Consider the following 19,574-nt stretch of genomic DNA (forward strand, 5'->3'; position numbering starts at 1 on the left):
AAAGAATGACTGAATAAATATATTAATGGATAAATACATATTACTGCGCACAGGAGTTGTCGAGTCCTTCAGAATGAATCCATAGTCTGTGAGATTAGTCCTCTGTTGAAGGGAGTGAAGTTTTCCCCGCTGGTTCAGGACTGGTCCAGGTCGTGTGCGACCGAATGTTCCTGTACCTCCTTCCGGAAGGCAGATGCGAGAAAAGGGTATGAAGAGTAAACAATGCACATCTACTTAGATATATCCAATAACATTAGATCCGAGACATAAACTCAAATTCTCAATACATAAATTCGGTAATCCTGCGCTCTTGTCAATTCTTGACAATTTAACTGCCGACTTTTAAATAGTTAGAAAACCTTTGTTTATTTAAGCGCAGCATTAATCTCGACGAAACATATTGTAAGTAATTTATTCTTTATTCAGAATCAGAACATGGAGATGCGATTTGTTTCCGTTAGTCCATGAATGAAATATTATTCTTTCTAAATACTGAGCTAACTGAACATTAAGCAATATACCATAAGGCGGAGGATCTCAGGATCAGCGGGAGGAAACGAATTACCGAGTCCAAATCCTGTAGCAGGTCCTGATATAGGTTGCGCACCCGAAACATCCACAATTCCTTTCCTGTCACGGATGCTGAGTTCCTCCAGCAGATTAGTTGCTGCTCCCTATTCCAGTATCATCTTTTCTCGTGTGTCTATCTTGATAGTTACGCTGGAAAAGTGCCTTGGAAAAGTATTTAACCCCAAGCCATCCTTCATATAAGTTTGTAATACAACCAGGGACTTCAATCAAATTAACTGAGAACTTTTATTTATCAATCACAGACTCATTTTTCATCATAGATCCCCCCAAAACGAAAAAAACATACGAAGCAAAATTCAAAAACTGCAATTTCCACACTTCAAAAGTATACAACCAATACGGCCAGAAGTATTTTTGGAAACTCTGTATTAGTTTTGAACAATATAATGGAACTAGATGTTCCCATTCCCCTTTGCCAAAATTGCTCAACCTGGAGGACCGGCGGTGAACAGTAATCTTGCGGATTTGCCAGCGATGTAAGATCATAAGACCCAAAGATCATGAGATATAGGAACAGAATTACACCATTTGGCATAGCGAGTCTACTTCGCTATTCAATCATCCTTTTACCCCTCCTCAGCCCTGCTCCGTGGCTTTATCTCCGTAACCATTTCATGTCATCGCCAATCAATAACTTACCAATATCCGGTTAAATGCAGCCAACGACCAGGCTTCCACAGCTGCTTCTGGTAACAAATTCCATAAATGCACCACGTTCAGACTAAAAGAATTTATCCAGCACTGTTTTAAATGAACGCTCCCGTATCCTGAGCTTCTTCTCTCCTGTTCCTGACTCTCACTGCAATTGGAAACATCGTTTCCACACGTACTTTGCTTAGGCCTTACAGCATTCGAACGGTTTTAATGAAATCCCCCTTCGTTCCTTCTAAATTCCGGCGAGCACAGAGCCAGAGTGATCCAACGTTCCTCATGTAAACATTTCAATCCAGCAATCATCCTTCTGAACCTCCTGCGAACGCACACCAATGTCAACACGTTTTCCTAGATGAACTGTCCGAAAGTGTATAAAATGCTCAAACTGAGGCCTCGCAATGTCTCTTAAAGACTCTGCATGACATCACTGCTCTTGCCTACTGGCCCCCTTGAAATAAATTTTCTTTGCCTTTCTCACCACTGGTTTAACCTGCAAGTTAACTTTAAAGGTTTTCTGCATAAGGATTCCCAATTTCCTATGCATCTCAGATTTTTTTGGATATTCTCCTCGTTTGGAAAATAATCTACACTTTTATTTCTTCCACCAAAGTGGAATAGCTTGGAATTTCCAACAACGTATTTTATTTGCCACTTTCTTGCCTATCTACCTAATCTGTCTGAGTCCTTCAGCAGCGCTCTTGTTTCCTCAATTCTTCCTGCCTCTCCAGCAATCTTCGAACCATCTGCAAACCTAACAACAAAATCATCTTTTTATTCATCAAAATCATTGACATACAACATAAAAATAACCAGTTTTAATACCGCCCCTGTGGAAAACTGGCAGCATACCAGAAAAAGGATCTATTTTTTCCCACTTGCTGCCTCCTACCAATCATCTAATGCTCTATTCATGCTGGTAACGTTCTTGTAATAGCATGAACTCCTAACTTCATGAGCAGCCTCATGTGTGGCAACTTGTCAAAGGCCTTCTGAAAATCGAAATATACAACATCCACTGCATCCCCTTTATCTGACCGACTTCTAATCTCCTCAAAGAATTCTAATAGGTTCGGTGGGAAATGTATTTACTTAAGGAAACCATGCTGAATTTGTCTAATCCTGTCCTGTGCCACCAGGTACTCCATGACCTTATCCTTAACATTTGCCTACAACGTCTTCCCAACCACTGTATCAGGCTAACTGGTCTATAAATTCCTTTCTTTTGCCATCCTCGTTTCCTGAAGAGCGGAGTGACATTTGTAATTTTCCAGATATTTACCAGCATGCCAAACCCAAAGATCATTACTAATGACTTCCCAATTTCAATCGCTAACCTTTTCAGAAACCCAAGGGCCAAAATTTCCAGCGTCTTATATCCACTCTCATCCTTTCTCATTCATTTCCTTTTAGAATACATTAATGCATTACTGCAGTGGAACAGTGGACATTACTGTTACACAATAGAGAACAGGGCCAAAGTTAATTGTAAGGCTATGGTGGCAGCGGAGACAGCAGAACAGCAGTGGCTTGAGTTTCTAGTAAAAGTGAGGAAGGTGAAGGAATAATGCATTCTAAAAGGAAATGAATACTCACTATAAAAGTAGTACAACCATGGTTAACAAGGGAAGTCAACGTTGTTGTAAAAACAAAAGAGAGTGCATACAGCAAAAAAAAAACAAACAAAAAAAAGAAGGAAGGCAGAAGTTTGGGAAGCTTTGAAAAACATAGTTTTAAATCTTTTAAAAGCCTTTTAAAAGGAACGAATGGAGTCATTTGGAGAGAAAAGATGAACTATGAAAACAAGCTAGCAATCAACACCAGGGTAGATAGAAACCGCTGTATCAAGTATATAAAAATAAGAAATGGATGAGAGCGGATATAAGACGCTGGAAATTTTGGCCAGATGAGTAACATCGGGAAACAAAGTGATGGCAGATGTGTGTTTTGCTCTATTATTCACTGTGGAAGGCACCGGCAGTGCAAAAGTTTTTGAAGAATGTGAAAGAATGAGTGGTTGGCCATTCAATCATGGGTTGATCCAATTGTTGAAGTAATCCCCACTCCTCTCCCTTCTCCCCATAAACTTTGATGTCCTGGCGAATCAAGAACCTGTTTATTTCTGCCTTAAAAGCACCCAGTGATTTGGCTCCACAGCCGCTTGTGAAAGCAAATTCCACAGATTTACCACCCTCTGACTAAAGTAATTTTCCTGCATCTCTGTTCTAAATGAACGTCCTTCAATTCTGAATTCGTGCCTCTTGTCCTAGACTCCCTTACCATGGGAACTAACTTTGCCATATCTAAGCTGTTCAGGCTTCTTAACATTCGGAAGTTTCTATGAGATCCCCCGTCATTCTCATGAACTCCAGGGAATACAGTCCAAGGGCTGTCAGACGTTCCTCGTACGGTAACCCTGTAATTCCTGGAATCATTCTGGCGAATCTTCTCTGAACCCGCTCCAATGTCAGTATGTCTGATAAAGCAGCCAGAACTGCACACAATACTCTAAGTGCGGTCTCACGAGTATCTTACAGAGCTTCAACATCACATCCCTGCTCTTACATTCTATAACTTTAGAAATGAATCCCAACATTGCATTCGCTTTCTTCACAACCGACTCGAACTGGAGGTTAACCTTTAGTGTATCCTGCAAAAGGTCCCCCAAGTCCCTTTGCATCTCTACATTTTGAATTTTCCAGCCATCGAAATAACAGACTTCATGTTTATTTCTTCCAGCAAAAGTATATGAGCATACATTTCAAACATTCTATTTCATTTGTCACTTCTTTGCCCATTCCCCTAAACTAGAGTGTCTAAATCGCTCTGCAGGGTATCTGTTTCCTCAACACTACCAGGTCCTCCATCTATCTTTGTATCATCGGCAAACTTAGCCACAAATCCTTTAATCCCATAGTCCAAATCATTGACATATATCGTAAAAAGCAGCGGTCCCAACACCGACCTCTGTGGAATTCCACTGGTAACTGGCCGCCAGCCAGAATAGGATTCTTTTATTCCCACTCTCTGTTTTCTGCCGCTCAACCAATGCTCCACCCACGTTAGTACCTCTCCTGTAATTCCATGGGATCTTTTCTTGCTAAGCATCCTCATGCACGGCTCTTCGTCAAAGGCTTTTTGAAAATCCAAATACACCACAACTACTGCATCTACTTTGCCCATCCTGCTTGTAATTACCTCTAAAATTGCAATAGGTTGGTCAAGCAGGACTTTCTTTTCATGGAAAACCATGCTATTAAACCATACCATATCCATGCTGGCTTTAGTGTATCTTGTCATGGGTCGCCAGGTACTCCGTAATCTCATCCCTAAAAATAGATTTCAACGACTTCCTAACCAGTGATGTCAGGCTAACAGGTCTAATGTTTACTTTCTGCTGTCTGCCACCCTTGTTAAATAGCGGAGTAACATTTGCAGTTTTTCAGTCATCTGGTACGATGCCAGAATCTGATGCAATGCCATATTGAAAGATCATTTTAAATGCCTCCACAATCACTCTAGCTACATCCTTCAGAGCACGAGGGTGCATTCAATCAGGTACAGGAGATTTATCCACCCTCAGACCATTAAGCTTCCTGAGCACCTTCTCAGTCGTAATTTACACTGCACAACCTTCACTTCCCTGACACTCTTGAATGTCCAGTATACGCCAGATGTCTTCCACAGTGAAAACTGATGCAATATACGCATTCAGTTCCTCTGCCATCTATGCGTCTGTCATTGCAATATCTATGGCGTCATTTTCTATTGTTCGGTTATCTACCCTCAATTCTCTTTTACCCTTTATATACCTAAAAAGGCTTTTAGTATCTTCTTTGATATTAGTTGCCCGCTTCCTCTCATAATTCATCTTTTCCTTCCTAATGACATTCTTAGTTTCCTTCTGCAAGCTTTTATAAACCGCCAACCCCTATCTTTCCACTGGCTTTGGCTTCCTTGTATGGCCACTCTTTTGCTTTTACTTTTGCTTTGGCTTCACTTGTCAGCCACGGTAGTGTCCTTCTTCCATTCGAAAATGTCTTCTTATTTTGAATATATCTGTCGTGCACTTCCGTCGTTCCTCGCAGAAACTCCACCCATTGCTGTTCTGCAATCCTCTCTGTTACGCTCTCTTTCCAGTCAACCTTGGCCAGCTCCATTCTCATGCCCTTGTAATTTCCGTTACTCACATAAAATACTGACACGTTGGAATTCAGTTTCTTCTTCTCAAATTTCAAAGTGAACTCCATCATACTGACCTCTACCTTGCCGAGGCACAGCGTCAACTCGCGGATACCTCCTCTTATTTACCCCTCGATCGTGACCCCAATAAGGAGCACCAGGCGATTGTCTCCCACACCATCACCAACTTTATCCGCTCAGGGGATCTCCCATCCACTGTTACCAACCTTATAGTTACCACACCCCGCACTTCCCGTTTCTACCTCCTACCCAAGATGCACAAACCTGCTTGTCCCACCGCACTCATTTCTGCATACCTCGATACTGTTTTATCCCCCCTTGTTCAATCCCTTCCTACCTATGTTCGTGACACTTCTTACGCACTGCAAATTTTCGATGATTTTAAGATCCCTGGCCCCCACGCTTTATTTTCACCACGGATGTCCAGTCCCTGTATACTTCCATCCCCCACCAGGAAGGTCTCAAAACTCTCCGCTTCTTTTTAGATTCCAGACCTAACCAGTTCCCCTCGACCACCACTCTGCTCCGTCCAACGGAATTAGGCCTTACTCTTAATAACTTCTCCTTTGGCTCCTCCCACTTCTTCCAAACTAAAGGTGTAGCCTTGGGCTCCCGTATGGGTCCCAGCTATGCCTGCCTTTTTCTTGGCTTTGTGGAACAATCCATGTTCGAAGCCGATACTGATATCCGTCCCCCACTTTTCCTTCACTACATCGAATACTGCATTGGCGCTGCTTCCTGCACGTATGCTGAGCTCGTTGACTTTATTAACTTTGCCTCCAACTTTCACCCTGCTCTCAAGTTTACCTTGTCCATTTTCGACACCTCCATCCCCTTTCTAGATCTTTTCGTCTCTATCTCTGGAGACAGCTTATCTACTGATGTCTACTATAAGCCTACGGAGTCTCACAGCTACGTGGACTATTCCTCTTCTCATCCTGTCTCTTGCAAAAATGCCATCCCCTTCTCGCAATTCCTCGGTCTCCGCCGCATCTGCTCTCAGGATGAGGCTTTTCATTCCAGGACGAAGGAGATGTTCTCCTTTTTTAAAGAAAGAGGCTTCCCTTCCTCCACCATCAACTCTGCTGTCAAACGCATTTCTCCCATTTCACGCACATCTGCTGTCACCCCATCCACCCGCCACCCCACTAGGAATAGAATTCCCCTTTTCCTCATCTAGCACCCCACCAGCCTTCGGGTCCAACATATAATTCCCCGTAACTTCCGCCACCTCCAAAGGGATCCCACCACTAAGCATATCTTTCCCTCCCCCACCTCTGTCTGCTTTCCGCAGGGATCGCTCCCTACGCGACTCCTTCGTCCATTCGTTCCCCCCATCCCTTCCCACCGACCTCCCTCCCGGTACTTATCCCTGTAGCGGAAAAAGTTGTACACGTGCCTTTACACTTCCTCCCTCACCACCATTCAGAGCCCCAGACAGTCCTTTCAGGTGAGGTGACATTTCACCTGTGAGTCGGCTGGGGTGATATACAGCGTCCGGTGCTCCCGACGCAGACTGGGAGATCGTTTCGCTGAACACCTACGCTCTGTCCGCCAGAGAAAGCAGGATCTCCCAGTGGCCACACATTTTAATTCCACATCCCATTTCCATTCTGAGATGTCTATCCACGGCCTCCTCTACTGTCAAGATGAAGCCACACTCAGGCTGCAGGAACAACACCTTACATTCCGTCTGGGTAGCCTCCAACCCCAAGGCATGAACATTGACTTTTCTAAATTCTGCTAATGACCCTCCTCCCCTTCGTACACCATCTGTTATTTATTTATTATTATTATTATATTTTCTGTCTCTCTTTTTCTCCCTCTGTCCCTCTCACTATATCTCTTGCCCATCCTCTGGGATTTCCCCTCCCCCTTCTTTCACCCTAGGCCACCCGTCCCATGATCCTCTCATATCCCTTTTGCCAATCAACTTTCCAGCTCTTAGCTTCATCCCTCCCCCTCCTGTCTTCTCCTATCATGTTGGATCTCTCCCTCCCCCTTCCACTTTCAAATCTCTTGCTATCTCTTCTTTCAGTTAGACCTGACGAAGGGTTTCGGTCCGAAACTTCGACTGTACTTTTTCCTATAGATGCTGCCTGGCCTGCTTGGGTTCACCAGCGATTTTTATGTGTGTTGCTTGTCCATCATATTGTGATCACTGTTCCCTAACGGTTCCTTAACCTTAAGGTCTCGTATTACCTCCGGATCACTGCACAACACTCAATCCCGCACAGTCGATCCCCCAGTGGGGTCAACAAAATAGCTTTTCCAAAAAGCCATGCCTTAGACATTCCACAATTTCCGTCTTGAGGCCCAGTGCTGGCCTAGTTTTTCAAATCGAATTTCATGCTAAAAATCTCTAAAGGACATCATGACATTGCCCTTCGGACACGTCTTTTCTATCTCTTGCTGTAATTTGTAGTCCACATCCCGGCTGTTGTTTAGAGGCCTGTATACAGGTACCATTAGGGTTATTTTACACTTACCATTTCTTAACTTAACGGATAGAGACTCTAAACCTTTCGAACCTATGTCATCCCTTTCTAATGATTAAATATTATTACTTATACATAGGGCACATGCCACCCTCACCTGCCGACTAACCTATCTTTCCGAGTTACCGTATATCTCTTGACGTTCAGTTTCCAGTGGTAGCGATCCATTAGCCAAGTTTAAAAGATGGCCACAACGTCATACATGCCAATCTGTAGCTGAATTTCACGATCGTCCATTTTATCTCTAGTGCTGCGTGCATTCAGATATAACATTTTCAGTCAAGAATGTTTGCTTTCTGTATTAACTGCACCACGCCTCTATCGCCCTGTAACATCCCACTGGCATGATTCTGCCTCATCTCCTGCCTGTCCTTTCTATCATCTCTGTTGCATGCTACCTTTGATTTATTTCTGTTTTCCCCTTCCTCAGCCCTGACTCTCCGGTTCCATCCCTCCTGCCAAATAAGTTTAAACCCTCCCGAACAGCTCTATTAAACCTGCCTGCTAGGATATTGGACATCTTTGGGTTAAAGTTTAACCCAGCCTTTTTCAGCAGGTCGTACATCCCCCAGCAAAGGCCCCAGCGTTCTACGAACCCGAAGCCCTGCCCGCTATATCTGTCTCTCAGCCACGCATTAATATGCTTGACCATGCTGATCTTGTGCTCGTTAGCACATGACACAGGCTGCAATCCTGAGATTACTACACTGAAGGTCCTGCTTTTCAGATTCCCATACAACTCCCGGCATTCTCTCTTCAGGACCTCTTCCGCTTTTCAACGTGTACTAAGATTTCTGGCTGTTCACCCTCTCCCTTAAGAATACTCTGCACCCGATCCGAGACATCCCGTGGCCTGGTACCTGGGAGGCAACGCACCATGTGATTATCTTTATCAGGCTGACGGAATCTGCTGTCAATTTTCCTCACTATTGAATCCCCTATGACTACCGCATTATTCATCTTCTCATCTCTCTTCTGCACCATGGAACCAGGCTCAGTGCCAGAGACCCAATCGCCGTGGTCGTCCTTTGTTAAGTCATTGTCCCAACCCCCCCAAAAACAGCATCCAAAGCGAGATAGCGAATACTGAGGGGGATGGCCAGAGGGGTGCTATCTACTATCTGATCTCTTCTCATCCTGACAGTCACCCACTTGTGTAACTCCGACATCCTCAACGTCTCTAACTCTTGTTGCTGCTATTTATCTCTTGCTCACTTTCCCATATAAGCTGTATATCATCAAGCCGCAGCTCCAGATCCCTAAGACGCTCTCTCAGAACCTGAATTTCGAAGCATCTGGCGCAGATGTGGCCATCTGGAAACTGGAAGATTTCCGGGAAACCCACATCTGAATCCAAGAGCAAAGTACTAGCCCTACAGACAAGCTCTCCAAAAAAAAAGGAAGAAGGATGAAAAAAAATGAAGTCCACCTACCTACTTTCCCCACCGAAGCCCAAGTGAGACAAAGCCCTATTTCTCTGCTTCAGACTACTGCGTCGATGACCGCTCCTCTATGACCGCCGCGCTAGGCAGTGTCTCCCTTTTATGCCTGAACTTTCCCAGCTCTCCAACGCACGACTGGTGCGCTGGTTGTAGCCGAGTTCCCGCGAAGCTTTCCCGTTTTAAATCGCTCCAGGACCTGTGCGCCGTCTCCTCTCTCGGAGCACTCTAACTCACGACTGGTGCGCCGGTTATGCTTCCCTGTAACTCCGATGGATGAGTTCCTCACTCTTCCATGAGGGCCAAAGCTTACCTAGCTGCTGATCCAGATCCCGGACATGGTCTCAAGAAGCTGCCCGTGCACATATAGTTCCCTGGGAGAGTGTGGATCTTCCAGGACTCCAACATCCGCATGCAGTACCTCCAAAGGCCATTTAAACTATCCTAAGTGCGCCTGACAGTTAGAAAAACGGAAAACTGAACAGACAACTTACCCGGACAACTTAACCAGAGCCATCACCTCTTCCCTGCTGTAGCCTGCTTTGATACAAAGCCTGGCAATACCACTCTCATCGGTGACCCGCCCACACGAATGGCGTGCCCTTTGTGTAGTTTTATTTACTCCTCCCTTTTTAAACCGCTAGAATGACACCGTACGCCCGCGAAGCACTCGCTTTAAAAGAGCGCCCCTGATCTGAGAGAAACTTCCTTGTTATGCGCTGCTCCCGCCGCTGGTTGGACCACAGGAAAGCTCGATCGTTTTAAGGCAGGATTCTGACTGGGCCGCAGAAGGGGATCCATTTTCTTCATTTGAACCCATTCAACCCATGGTTGCTTTGGCAGTGGGTTTTGTGTCATCGTCCTACTGAAGGATGACCTTCTCCACAGTTCAAGTTTTCTTGCATAGTCTCGCAAGTTTTATCCAGAATCTCTATGCCTTTAGCAGTATTCTTCTTCCCATCAATCCTAACCATTTCTCCAGTCCCTGCTGCTGAAAAGCATCCCCATAACAGGCGGCTACCACCACCATACTTTATAGTAGGCATGGTGTTACCTGGCTGAGGTGTAATATTTGATTTACGCTACACGAACAGTTCAATGTGAGGCCAAAAACTTCCATTTCGACATCAGAGACCATAAGACCTTCAACATTCTTACAGTATCGTCCAAGTGACACTTTGCAAAATCTTTACTTGCATGGATATGTTTTAGTCAGGTCTTTTTATTTACTATTCCTCTAAAAATACCCTGTTTTGAAATGCCTTAGAGATTGCAGACGTCACCTTCATTTGCAGCCATTGACGTCGGCAGCTCACTCAGAGTGATTGTTGACACCACAGTTTTCTGGCTAACGAGTACCACTCTCCACTGGACTCTAAGTTTAGTGGGTGGCCGTCACCCATGCGATGCTGTTGTATTTGCACATTTGTTCTACCTTCTTATGATGAACTGCACTGAGCTCCGGGGTATGTTCAGTAACTTTGATATGGTCTTGTACCTATTCCGAGATTGATGCTTCTCTATTAAAATTTCCCTGATTTCTCTTGAATAATCTTTTACCTTCATTTTCTTTTGGTCAGTTGAAAATTTACCGTACTGTTTGTTCTTACATAGAGGGTGTGTATTCATTTAGGTGATCCTCCAATTTTCTACCGCAGCAAATTGGGTAAATTGTAAAGGTAATAATTATCTTGTACCCGAGGAAAGTTAATGTAGCAATTACAAGGGGGATGGATATATTGTTTGCATTCCAATTTCAGTTTTCCACTTTTGCTAAACTGTTGACAGGTTTTGGACTTTTTATTTTGATTTGACGCGATGCTCACTTTTACAGGTTAGTTCAAAATCTACTTTACTATATTACAAATTTAGGAAATAAGATAGTAACCAGCGAATCTAGTTGAGGGCTCTGAATTATGTTTCAATGTACTGTATACGTGACGTTTTGTAATTGGCATATTTTGTAAAACGAGCAATATTGAGACGTTCTTCATGGATACGTAATTGTGTTTTTTTTCCTGCAGCTTCCGGTACAGACTTTTCCGTTTCGCAATAACGATGATATTTGCAATCGAGGAGATTAACAAGAACCCGGAACTTCTTCCAAGCGTTACTTTGGGTTACTCAATTTATGATTCTTGTGGCAAGCCTGATGTATCCTTAAAAGCAGTCTTTGAGTTTTTAAACAGACTGGACGCAACGAATTCCAACTGTAGAAGAGCTCCCATTGTTCCCGCTATCGTCGGGGATTCTAGATCGTCATTGACTTTAGGGATCGCATCATTAATTGGTCCCTTTAGGATCCCTGTGGTAAGTCAGTTGATCAACTACTAATAGCTGGCTGATGCGTAACTTTGTGTAACTGTTTCGTAAACTTGATCAGATGTTCAGAAATAATCCCCTAAACAACTCCTGATTTGCACATTTGCGCAGGGCCGATGGAAATATAAATTAAATCGTTATCCTTACTTCAGCTAGGCCGATTTGTCATGCTTTCTCGTCAAAATGCGAAAGAGAATCAGAATGTAGCTTAATGTCGCTGACGTATATCAACAAATGTATTGTTTTGCTGCAGTAGCAGAGCATAATACATAAAACAAACTATGAACTTCAATAAGACATACAGGTGAAGTCACAAGTTTACATGCACCTTAGCCAAATACATTTAAACTCAGTTTTTCACAATTTCTGACATTTAATCGTAGAAATCTTTCCCTGCTTTAGGTCAGGGAAAGGATCACTACTTTATTTTAAGAATGTGAAATGTCAGAATAATAGTAGAGAGAATTATTTATTTCAGATTTAATTTCTTTCGTCACTCTCCGAGTGCGTTAGAAGGTTACATACACTTTATTAGTATTTGGTAGCATTGTCTTTAAATTTGTTCAACTTGGGTCAAACATTTTGGGTTGCCTTCCACAAGTTGTTCACGATAAGTTGCTGGAATTTTGTTCCATTCCTCCAGACAGAACTGGTGTAACCGAGTCAGGTTTGTAGGCCTCCTTGCTCGCACACGCTTTTTCAGTTCTGTCGACAAATTTTCTATCGGATTGAGGTTGGAAAATGATGTCAAGTCTGTTTCATCCTTGAGAGCAATTTCAAAATGCCTGCAGGTACCACGTTCATCTGTACAAACAATAGTATAAACACCACAGGACCACGCAGCTGTCATACCGCTCAGGAAGGAGACACATTTTGTCTCCTGGAGATGAACGTACTTTGGAGCGAAAAGTGCAAATCAATCCCAGAACAACAGCAAAGGACCTTGTGAAGATGCTGGAGGAAAGAAGTGGACAAGTATGCATATCCATTGTAAAAAGGAGTTCTATGTCGACATAACCTGAAAGGCTGCTCAGCAAGGAAGAAGCCACTGCTCCAAAACCGCCATAAAAAGCCAGACTACAGTTTGCAAGTGCACATGGGAACAAATATCTTACTTTTTGGAGAAATGTCCTCTAGTCTGATGAAACAAAAATTGAACTGTTTGGCCATAATGATCATCGTTATGTTTGGAAGAAAAATGGTGAGGCTTGCAAGCCGAGAAACACCATCCCAAATGTGAAGCATAGGTGTGGCAACATTATGTTGTGGGGGTGTTTTGCTGAAGGAGGGACTGGTGCACTTCACAAAGCAGATGGCGTCATGAGGAAGGAAAATTACACTTTATACTTTATTGTCATCAAACAATTGATACAAGAAAGTACAATCATCACAACGATATTTGATTCTGCGCTTCCCGCTCCCTGGATTACAAATCAGTAGTAAATATTAAAAATTTAAACTTTAAATCATAAATAGAAAATAGAAAAATTGAAAGTAGGGTAGTGCAAAAAAAAACTGAGAGACAGGTCCGGATATTTGGAGGGTACGGCCCAGATCCGGGTCAGGATCCGTTCAGCAGTCTTATCAAAGTTGGAACGATGCTGTTTCCAAATCTGGCCATACGAGTCTTCAAACTCCTGAGCTTTCTCCTGGAGGGAACAGGGACGAAAATGATACATTGAAGCAACATCTCAAGACATCAGCTGGGAAATTAAAGCTTGGTCGCAAATGGGTCTTCCAAATGTACAATGACCCAAAGCATACTTCCAAAGTTGCGGCAGAATTGCTTGAGGTCAACAAAGTCAAGGTATTGGAGTGGCCATCAGAAAGCCCTGACCTCAATCCGATAGAAAATTTGTGGGCGGAACTGAAAAAGCGTTTGCGAGCAAGGACGCCTACAAACCTGACTCAGTTACATCAGTTCTGTCTGGAGGAATGGAACAAAATTTCAGCAACCTACAGTGCGAAGCTTGTGGATGTCATGAGGGTCCGAAGGCGGACCGAAATGCAAGACGCAGACACTGAATTACTGGGTGCTGGACTGGACTAGAGTTAGGGATGGGACAGGACACATACTAGGAGCTAGGACAGGAACACCGACTGGGGCCAGGTCCTTGGCTAGGAAAGCGGGACCAGGACAAGGAACTGGGAACTAGGAGCCTCGGCTTGGATTCCGAGTTAGAGGCTGGGCAAAGACCCAGAACCTGGATCTGGACTCGGGCTCGGACCCCGGATCTAGGCGAGAACATGACGTGGCTACAGGACTGGACGCAGGCTTTGGTTCTTCGAGGCTTGGCTCGGTTAGGCCATTGAGTACGGAGCCAGGAATCCTTCTTAGAGCACAGGGCCGGGACCGTTCCTAGGACGCAAGGCCAGGATGCTTTCGCTGCATCGGGCCCCTTCCTTGGACATAGGGCCGGTATGCTTACTAGGATGCGGCTCCGTGATAACTACCGAGGTAAACTGCCGAGGAAACTGTCAGGGATTCAGATGGAGAGGGTAGGGAACAGTCCAACCTCAGGGAAACGGCAAAGACGGCCTGGCTTACCCAACGGAGGCAAGGACAAGAAGGGACAAATGCAACCACAGGGTAACGGCAAAGACGGCCTGACTTAACCCACGGAGGCTAGAACATGAAGGGAGCTCAGTCTGGGGTGGCTCCGAGTCTAGGGGCGGCCAGCAACCTTTGCTGGCCCCGAAAAAAGCCGAATCCATTATCTAGCTCGGAGTGGCAGGCTGCCACTCAGCTGGCCCCGGAAACTGCCGAATCCATACCACGATGATTGCTCCGGCGAGAGACAGCAGGGCTGGTGGTCCTTCAACCAGACCTAGTGATAACGAATGCCTGCTGTAGCCTTCCATCGGCGGGTTGCTCCAAGGGGATACTGGCAAGACGAACCAGCAACCAGAATTCACCCCAGGGCCACTTATATTCCAAGCCGCAAGACGAGAATCAGTTGCCTATGATTAAGCCCAACTAAAGCAAGGGACAGCTGGAAGAACCAGAGTCCGGTGTCCATGGACCGGACCGTGAACAGGATTGCGGATTCCACGGACCGGGCCATGACAGTTGAAGGCTACCCAGATCTTTTGACCTAAGTTAAACAATTTAAAGTGTCACGTACCCCGTGATGAGTTAAAGATCCAGTGGAAATGGAAAACACTTTGGAGCCCAGCATTGCTATTAACTAATGATACTTATTAGTAACTACGCAATACAGTAATATAAATGCAGATATATCGAACAGGTTAGCAATGATTATACATAAGAAAGTGTGGAAATATATGAAAACCAAGCTTTTTCAAGTCTAGGGTAAATAGATAGTCTTACGATGATGAGTAAAGTTCAGTTCAGTTCGTGGTATTGAGTTGATTAGTGATGGAGAGCGGGAGAGGGAGAGATTTGAGCTTTCAGGTGAGCTGACGCCGTTGATATTCTCATTGTCCTCCGAAATCCTTTAGAAGTCACCGACTGTGACCACAGCAAAGAGGACCGTTCTTCTGTGGTGGAATTATCAACCCAGGCGAGGGTTTCGTCACACGAATAACTCCCCAGCGGTCACACCCTTTTCACACTGCGAGAGCCACTGATCGATCCGACTGATCGATCTTCCAAAACCCACCTTTTCTGTGGGCACAGCAATGTTCATTCAGTGTCCAAAACCACGTGTCTGTAGTTCTAACAGCTGACCTTCTATTTATCTCACCGTGCTGAACACCAGCTGTCCATCAAGCAGCCCCTCCCTTCTCTCTCTGTAAGAAGTTGAAAGCTGCCAGTGACCTTGCAGAAAGTATAAACAAATTCTGAGCAGTTTCGCCCCACTCTCTCTCTCTTTCTTTCTCTTTTTAACTAGGTGTCTGTGTTGAACAACTCTCTCTCTCTTTTTAAAAGCACAGTTCATAGGGGTTATTCAGGACCCCATCACAAAAGGCAATGATACCAAATACTAACAAAGTGTATGTAAACTTCTGACCCACCGGAAAAAATGATGAAATAAATAAAAGCTGAAATAAATGATCCTCTCTACTATTATTCTGACATTTCACATTGTTAAAAAAAAGTAGTGATCCTAATTGACCTAAGACGGGGAATGTTTTCTAGGTTTAAATGTCAGGAATTGTGAAAAACTGAGTTTAAATGTATTTGGCTAAGGTGCATGTAAACTTCTGACTTCAACTGTAGTTCAAATGGAAGCGGAACTGTGGCTAGTGTCCATATACTGGTGTCCATATACTGGTTCATTGACTGTTCAAAAATCTGACAGCGGTGGGGAAGTACCTGTTTCTAAAAACTGGAGTGTGTGTCTTCGGGCTATTGTACCTCCCCCCTGATGGTAGCAATAAGATTGGGGCCCTTTATGATGAACGCGGATGGGAGACAACTTTTCCAGACGTCCTCGAAGCTGGGGAGGCCGGTGCCCAGGACGGATCTGGCTATTTCCAACGTTCTGCAGCATTTTTATCGATCTAGTGCCGTAGCTCCTCCATACCAGACAGTGGTGTAACCATTTCCAATGCTTTCCACGACAGATCTTTACTAAATTGCTTGAGGTTTTTTTTTTTTGAATGTTCTATCAAAACTATCATCGATACATATATAGCCAGAGCCTGCATCATGGGGCTTCTCATTACAACTGTTTCCTCTGGTCATTTTCTGCTCTTGGAACAACCCATTAAACTGATGATCCCTCATCGAGGACGGGTGTATGTTCCCTGGACTTCACTTCCTCAAGTCTGCAAGCAATTCCTTGGTTACGCTGACGTTAAGTGCAATGTTTCTGTTACGACACCACTTTCTCAGTGAATTATTCTCACTAATATGCACCTCTCCGTCACCAGCTGAGATTCCACCTACAAGAGTTGTGTCATGGTCAAATTGATACATGGCGTATAAGCTATGTCTGGTTGGTATATTTATTTAGGCAATTGGATCGATCATTGTTACAAGGAGTAGTTATATTTATGTTTTCGTCTTTCACTAAAAGTTACCAAGGGGAAGGGGGATGTGGCTTGTGGTGGCTAATAAAACTGAAGCAGACATTTGGTGCCTCTCGATGTTGCCAGCGGAAATTTGCAAAGGATATTATTGTGATAATATCACTACTGACATGGACGATCATACCCACAGAAAATAGGCCTTCGGCCTAACTCTTCCATGCCCACTCCCATTTGTCTGCGTTTGGTCTGTAGCCGTCTACACCTCTCCTATTCAAGCACTTATTCAGATCGGACCAGCTCATTCCAGATACGCACTGCCCTTTCCCAGTCCTTTTCTGGGGGAGAAGAGGAGGGTGTGTTTTCCATCCTGTCTAGGGCATTCATAATCTTATGTACCCTCATCAAATCGAATGCAGAGCAGAACAATCGGCTTCAGATGGCTACGTTTGGATATCACATACGCAGTCAGGGATTATTTAATTTTATTTTAATGCTGTTCCAAATGTTATTTTTTTTTCTTTACGATTGAGTCAATGGTTTCAATTGTTTCAATGTTTTCGATTGGTCCACTTAATCTCAGAGGAAGTATAGTATACAATCTAAGAGTATTGCTCATCGCGGACATCCAGGAAAACTGAAGAGAACACCAAAGAATGTATTACAATAAAACGTTAGAACCCCCAAAGCCTCCTCTCCTCTTTCCACACAGAAGAAGCAGCACAGCATAAAGCAAACCCCAGGGAAGCAACAGCACTCGACACCGGCCGAACAAGCATTAGAAAAGCCCACAGAGGAAGATCATGATCTGCCGTCCAACAGCAAAAGAGAGAGGAGACCAACAAAGTTTCACATTTATATGAAAAGCCAAAGCAAAACTAGAGATTCTGGAAAGTAAAAGTGACGAAAACCTCCAGAAATCTCAGAAATTAAGAGCGACTGTCACCGCCGGCTACACAACTCCCCACCACCCCCAACCCCGACCCGGTCTCGTCCGGCATGTTTTCCGTTGTTCCTGTCGCTTTGTCCAACCACAACAGCGTCTCAGTCCCTTCTAGTATTTTAGAAGCTGCTGACGAAGATTTACAATGTTTATTCTTTACACGTATCTAGCTCCTTTCACATCACTGTCATGACTTACTAAAGTCCTTTCAATCTTGCACAGGCGGGCAATGCAGTTACATTGTATAGCTTAAGAGAACAATTGTAATTTATCGATTGTCAAATTTGTCTCCCTCTAGGTGAGCTATATCGCCACGTGTGCCTGTCTGAGCAACAGACGTGAATATCCCTCGTTCTTTAGAACGATTCCAAGCGATTACTTTCAGGTGAGGGCGTTGGCTCAACTCATTAAGCATTTCGGTTGGACCTGGATCGGAACAATTAGGAGCGACGATGACTATGGTAATTTTGGGATTCAGGCGTTCAATGAAGCGATGGAAGAGATGGGAATTTGCATTGCTTTCTCTGAGGCTTTTCACATCACGTACCCAAGGGAGAAGTTACTTCGAACTATAGACATGATAAAGAAATCTTCCACAAAGGTAATATTAGCTTTCCTTGCGCAAGCGGACATGAGTATATTACTCCAAGAAATTGTACGGCAGAATGTCACCGGTATACAATGGATAGGAAGCGAGGCTTGGATCACCGCACCGGTTCTACACCCCAGGGAGACTAAACTTTTTGTAGTCGGTACAATTGGAATCGCGATTCGAAAAGTGCGAATACCAGGGTTGAGAGAATTCCTCATGCACACTCACCCGTCTCTTTATCCCGGAAACCCTCTGATACAAGCGTTTTGGGAAAAAACATTCAGTTGCAAGTTAAGGAACACCGGAAGTAACACAGTCGACTCCAGTCCGGATTTGGGTCTTCGGGAATGCACAGGGAATGAAACTCTACTTACAGCGCACAACGTGTTCAGTGATGTGTCTGATTTCAGAGTGACGTACAACGTATATAAATCGACGTACGCTATCGCCCACGCTCTCCATGATATGCTCAGCTGTCAAGATGGGAATGGACCATTTGCCGACCACAGTTGTGCCAATATTTCAAATTTTCAACCGTGGCAGGTAAGCACTATTAAGACTAGCACAATAGGATCGACTCTTGATTTTAAGATCTATCATATAACAGCCTTGAACCTTGCGCGTGTTTCTTCTTTTGGCAACATGCCAGCGTTGCGGTCAGCGCGGCGCTATTTTAGCTCAAGGCTCGGAGCTCTGAGTTCAATTCCGGCACCATCTGAAAGGTGTCTTTACGTTCTCCCGTGACTACGCGGCGTTTATCTGGGTGTTCCAGTTTCATTTCACAGTCCAAAGGTGACCCATTTAGGAAGTTAGCCGGTCATTGTAAATTGTCCTCTGCTTAGGCTAGTGTTTAATATATTGGCAGTAGGGCCAGTTCCGTTCCGCAACTCCAAATAAGATAAAACCAACCTCCACTGCAGATGCTCTGCAACAGTAACTTTTTTTTGCATCTGTTACTCTATTCCCTTATATGCACTGATGTGGTGTAATGATCTATTTAGATAGCACGCAAAGCGAAGTTATATGTGCAGCAATAAATCAATTTGCCACTTACCCTACTGTGGAAGGTTAGAATATGAATGTGAATGGCATGTTCAAAGGTAAGTACTTAATTGATTTCTGAACATGTTTGTGAAATGAAACCTGCATTTAAAACAATAGAAAATCTGCAGTTGATGGAGGAACTCAGCAGGATTTTGTCCTGCATTTATGAGCCGCTTTTCAAAAATTAGGACATTTTCTGCCTACCATTTTCAATTGTCCTCTCACACACTACCAGGACCCAAGTATCTGCTGCTGGTTCGTGTTCCACACATCTCTTTACACTGCCTTTCGCTCCTCTATCTTTCAATCCAAATTAAAAAATATTGACCGAAAACGTTAACTATTTTCTGCCAAGT

At 44.1% G+C, this 19,574-nt stretch overlaps 1 protein-coding gene across 1 annotated transcript in view; it reads left to right on the plus strand.

Moving 5' to 3' along the window:
* The window catches only part of LOC140195845 (extracellular calcium-sensing receptor-like), a 29,997-nt gene that overhangs the window by 6,254 nt on the left and 4,169 nt on the right, over positions 1-19,574 (plus strand). Inside the window, exons 2-3 of the mRNA XM_072254484.1 lie at positions 11,407-11,692; positions 17,881-18,717. Of these exons, the coding sequence (XP_072110585.1) occupies positions 11,407-11,692; positions 17,881-18,717 (1,123 nt within the window). The remainder of the gene's footprint in view (positions 1-11,406; positions 11,693-17,880; positions 18,718-19,574) is intronic.

Source organism: Mobula birostris, chromosome 4 (assembly GCF_030028105.1).
Source record: "Mobula birostris isolate sMobBir1 chromosome 4, sMobBir1.hap1, whole genome shotgun sequence".
NCBI classification, from domain to species: domain Eukaryota; kingdom Metazoa; phylum Chordata; class Chondrichthyes; order Myliobatiformes; family Myliobatidae; genus Mobula; species Mobula birostris.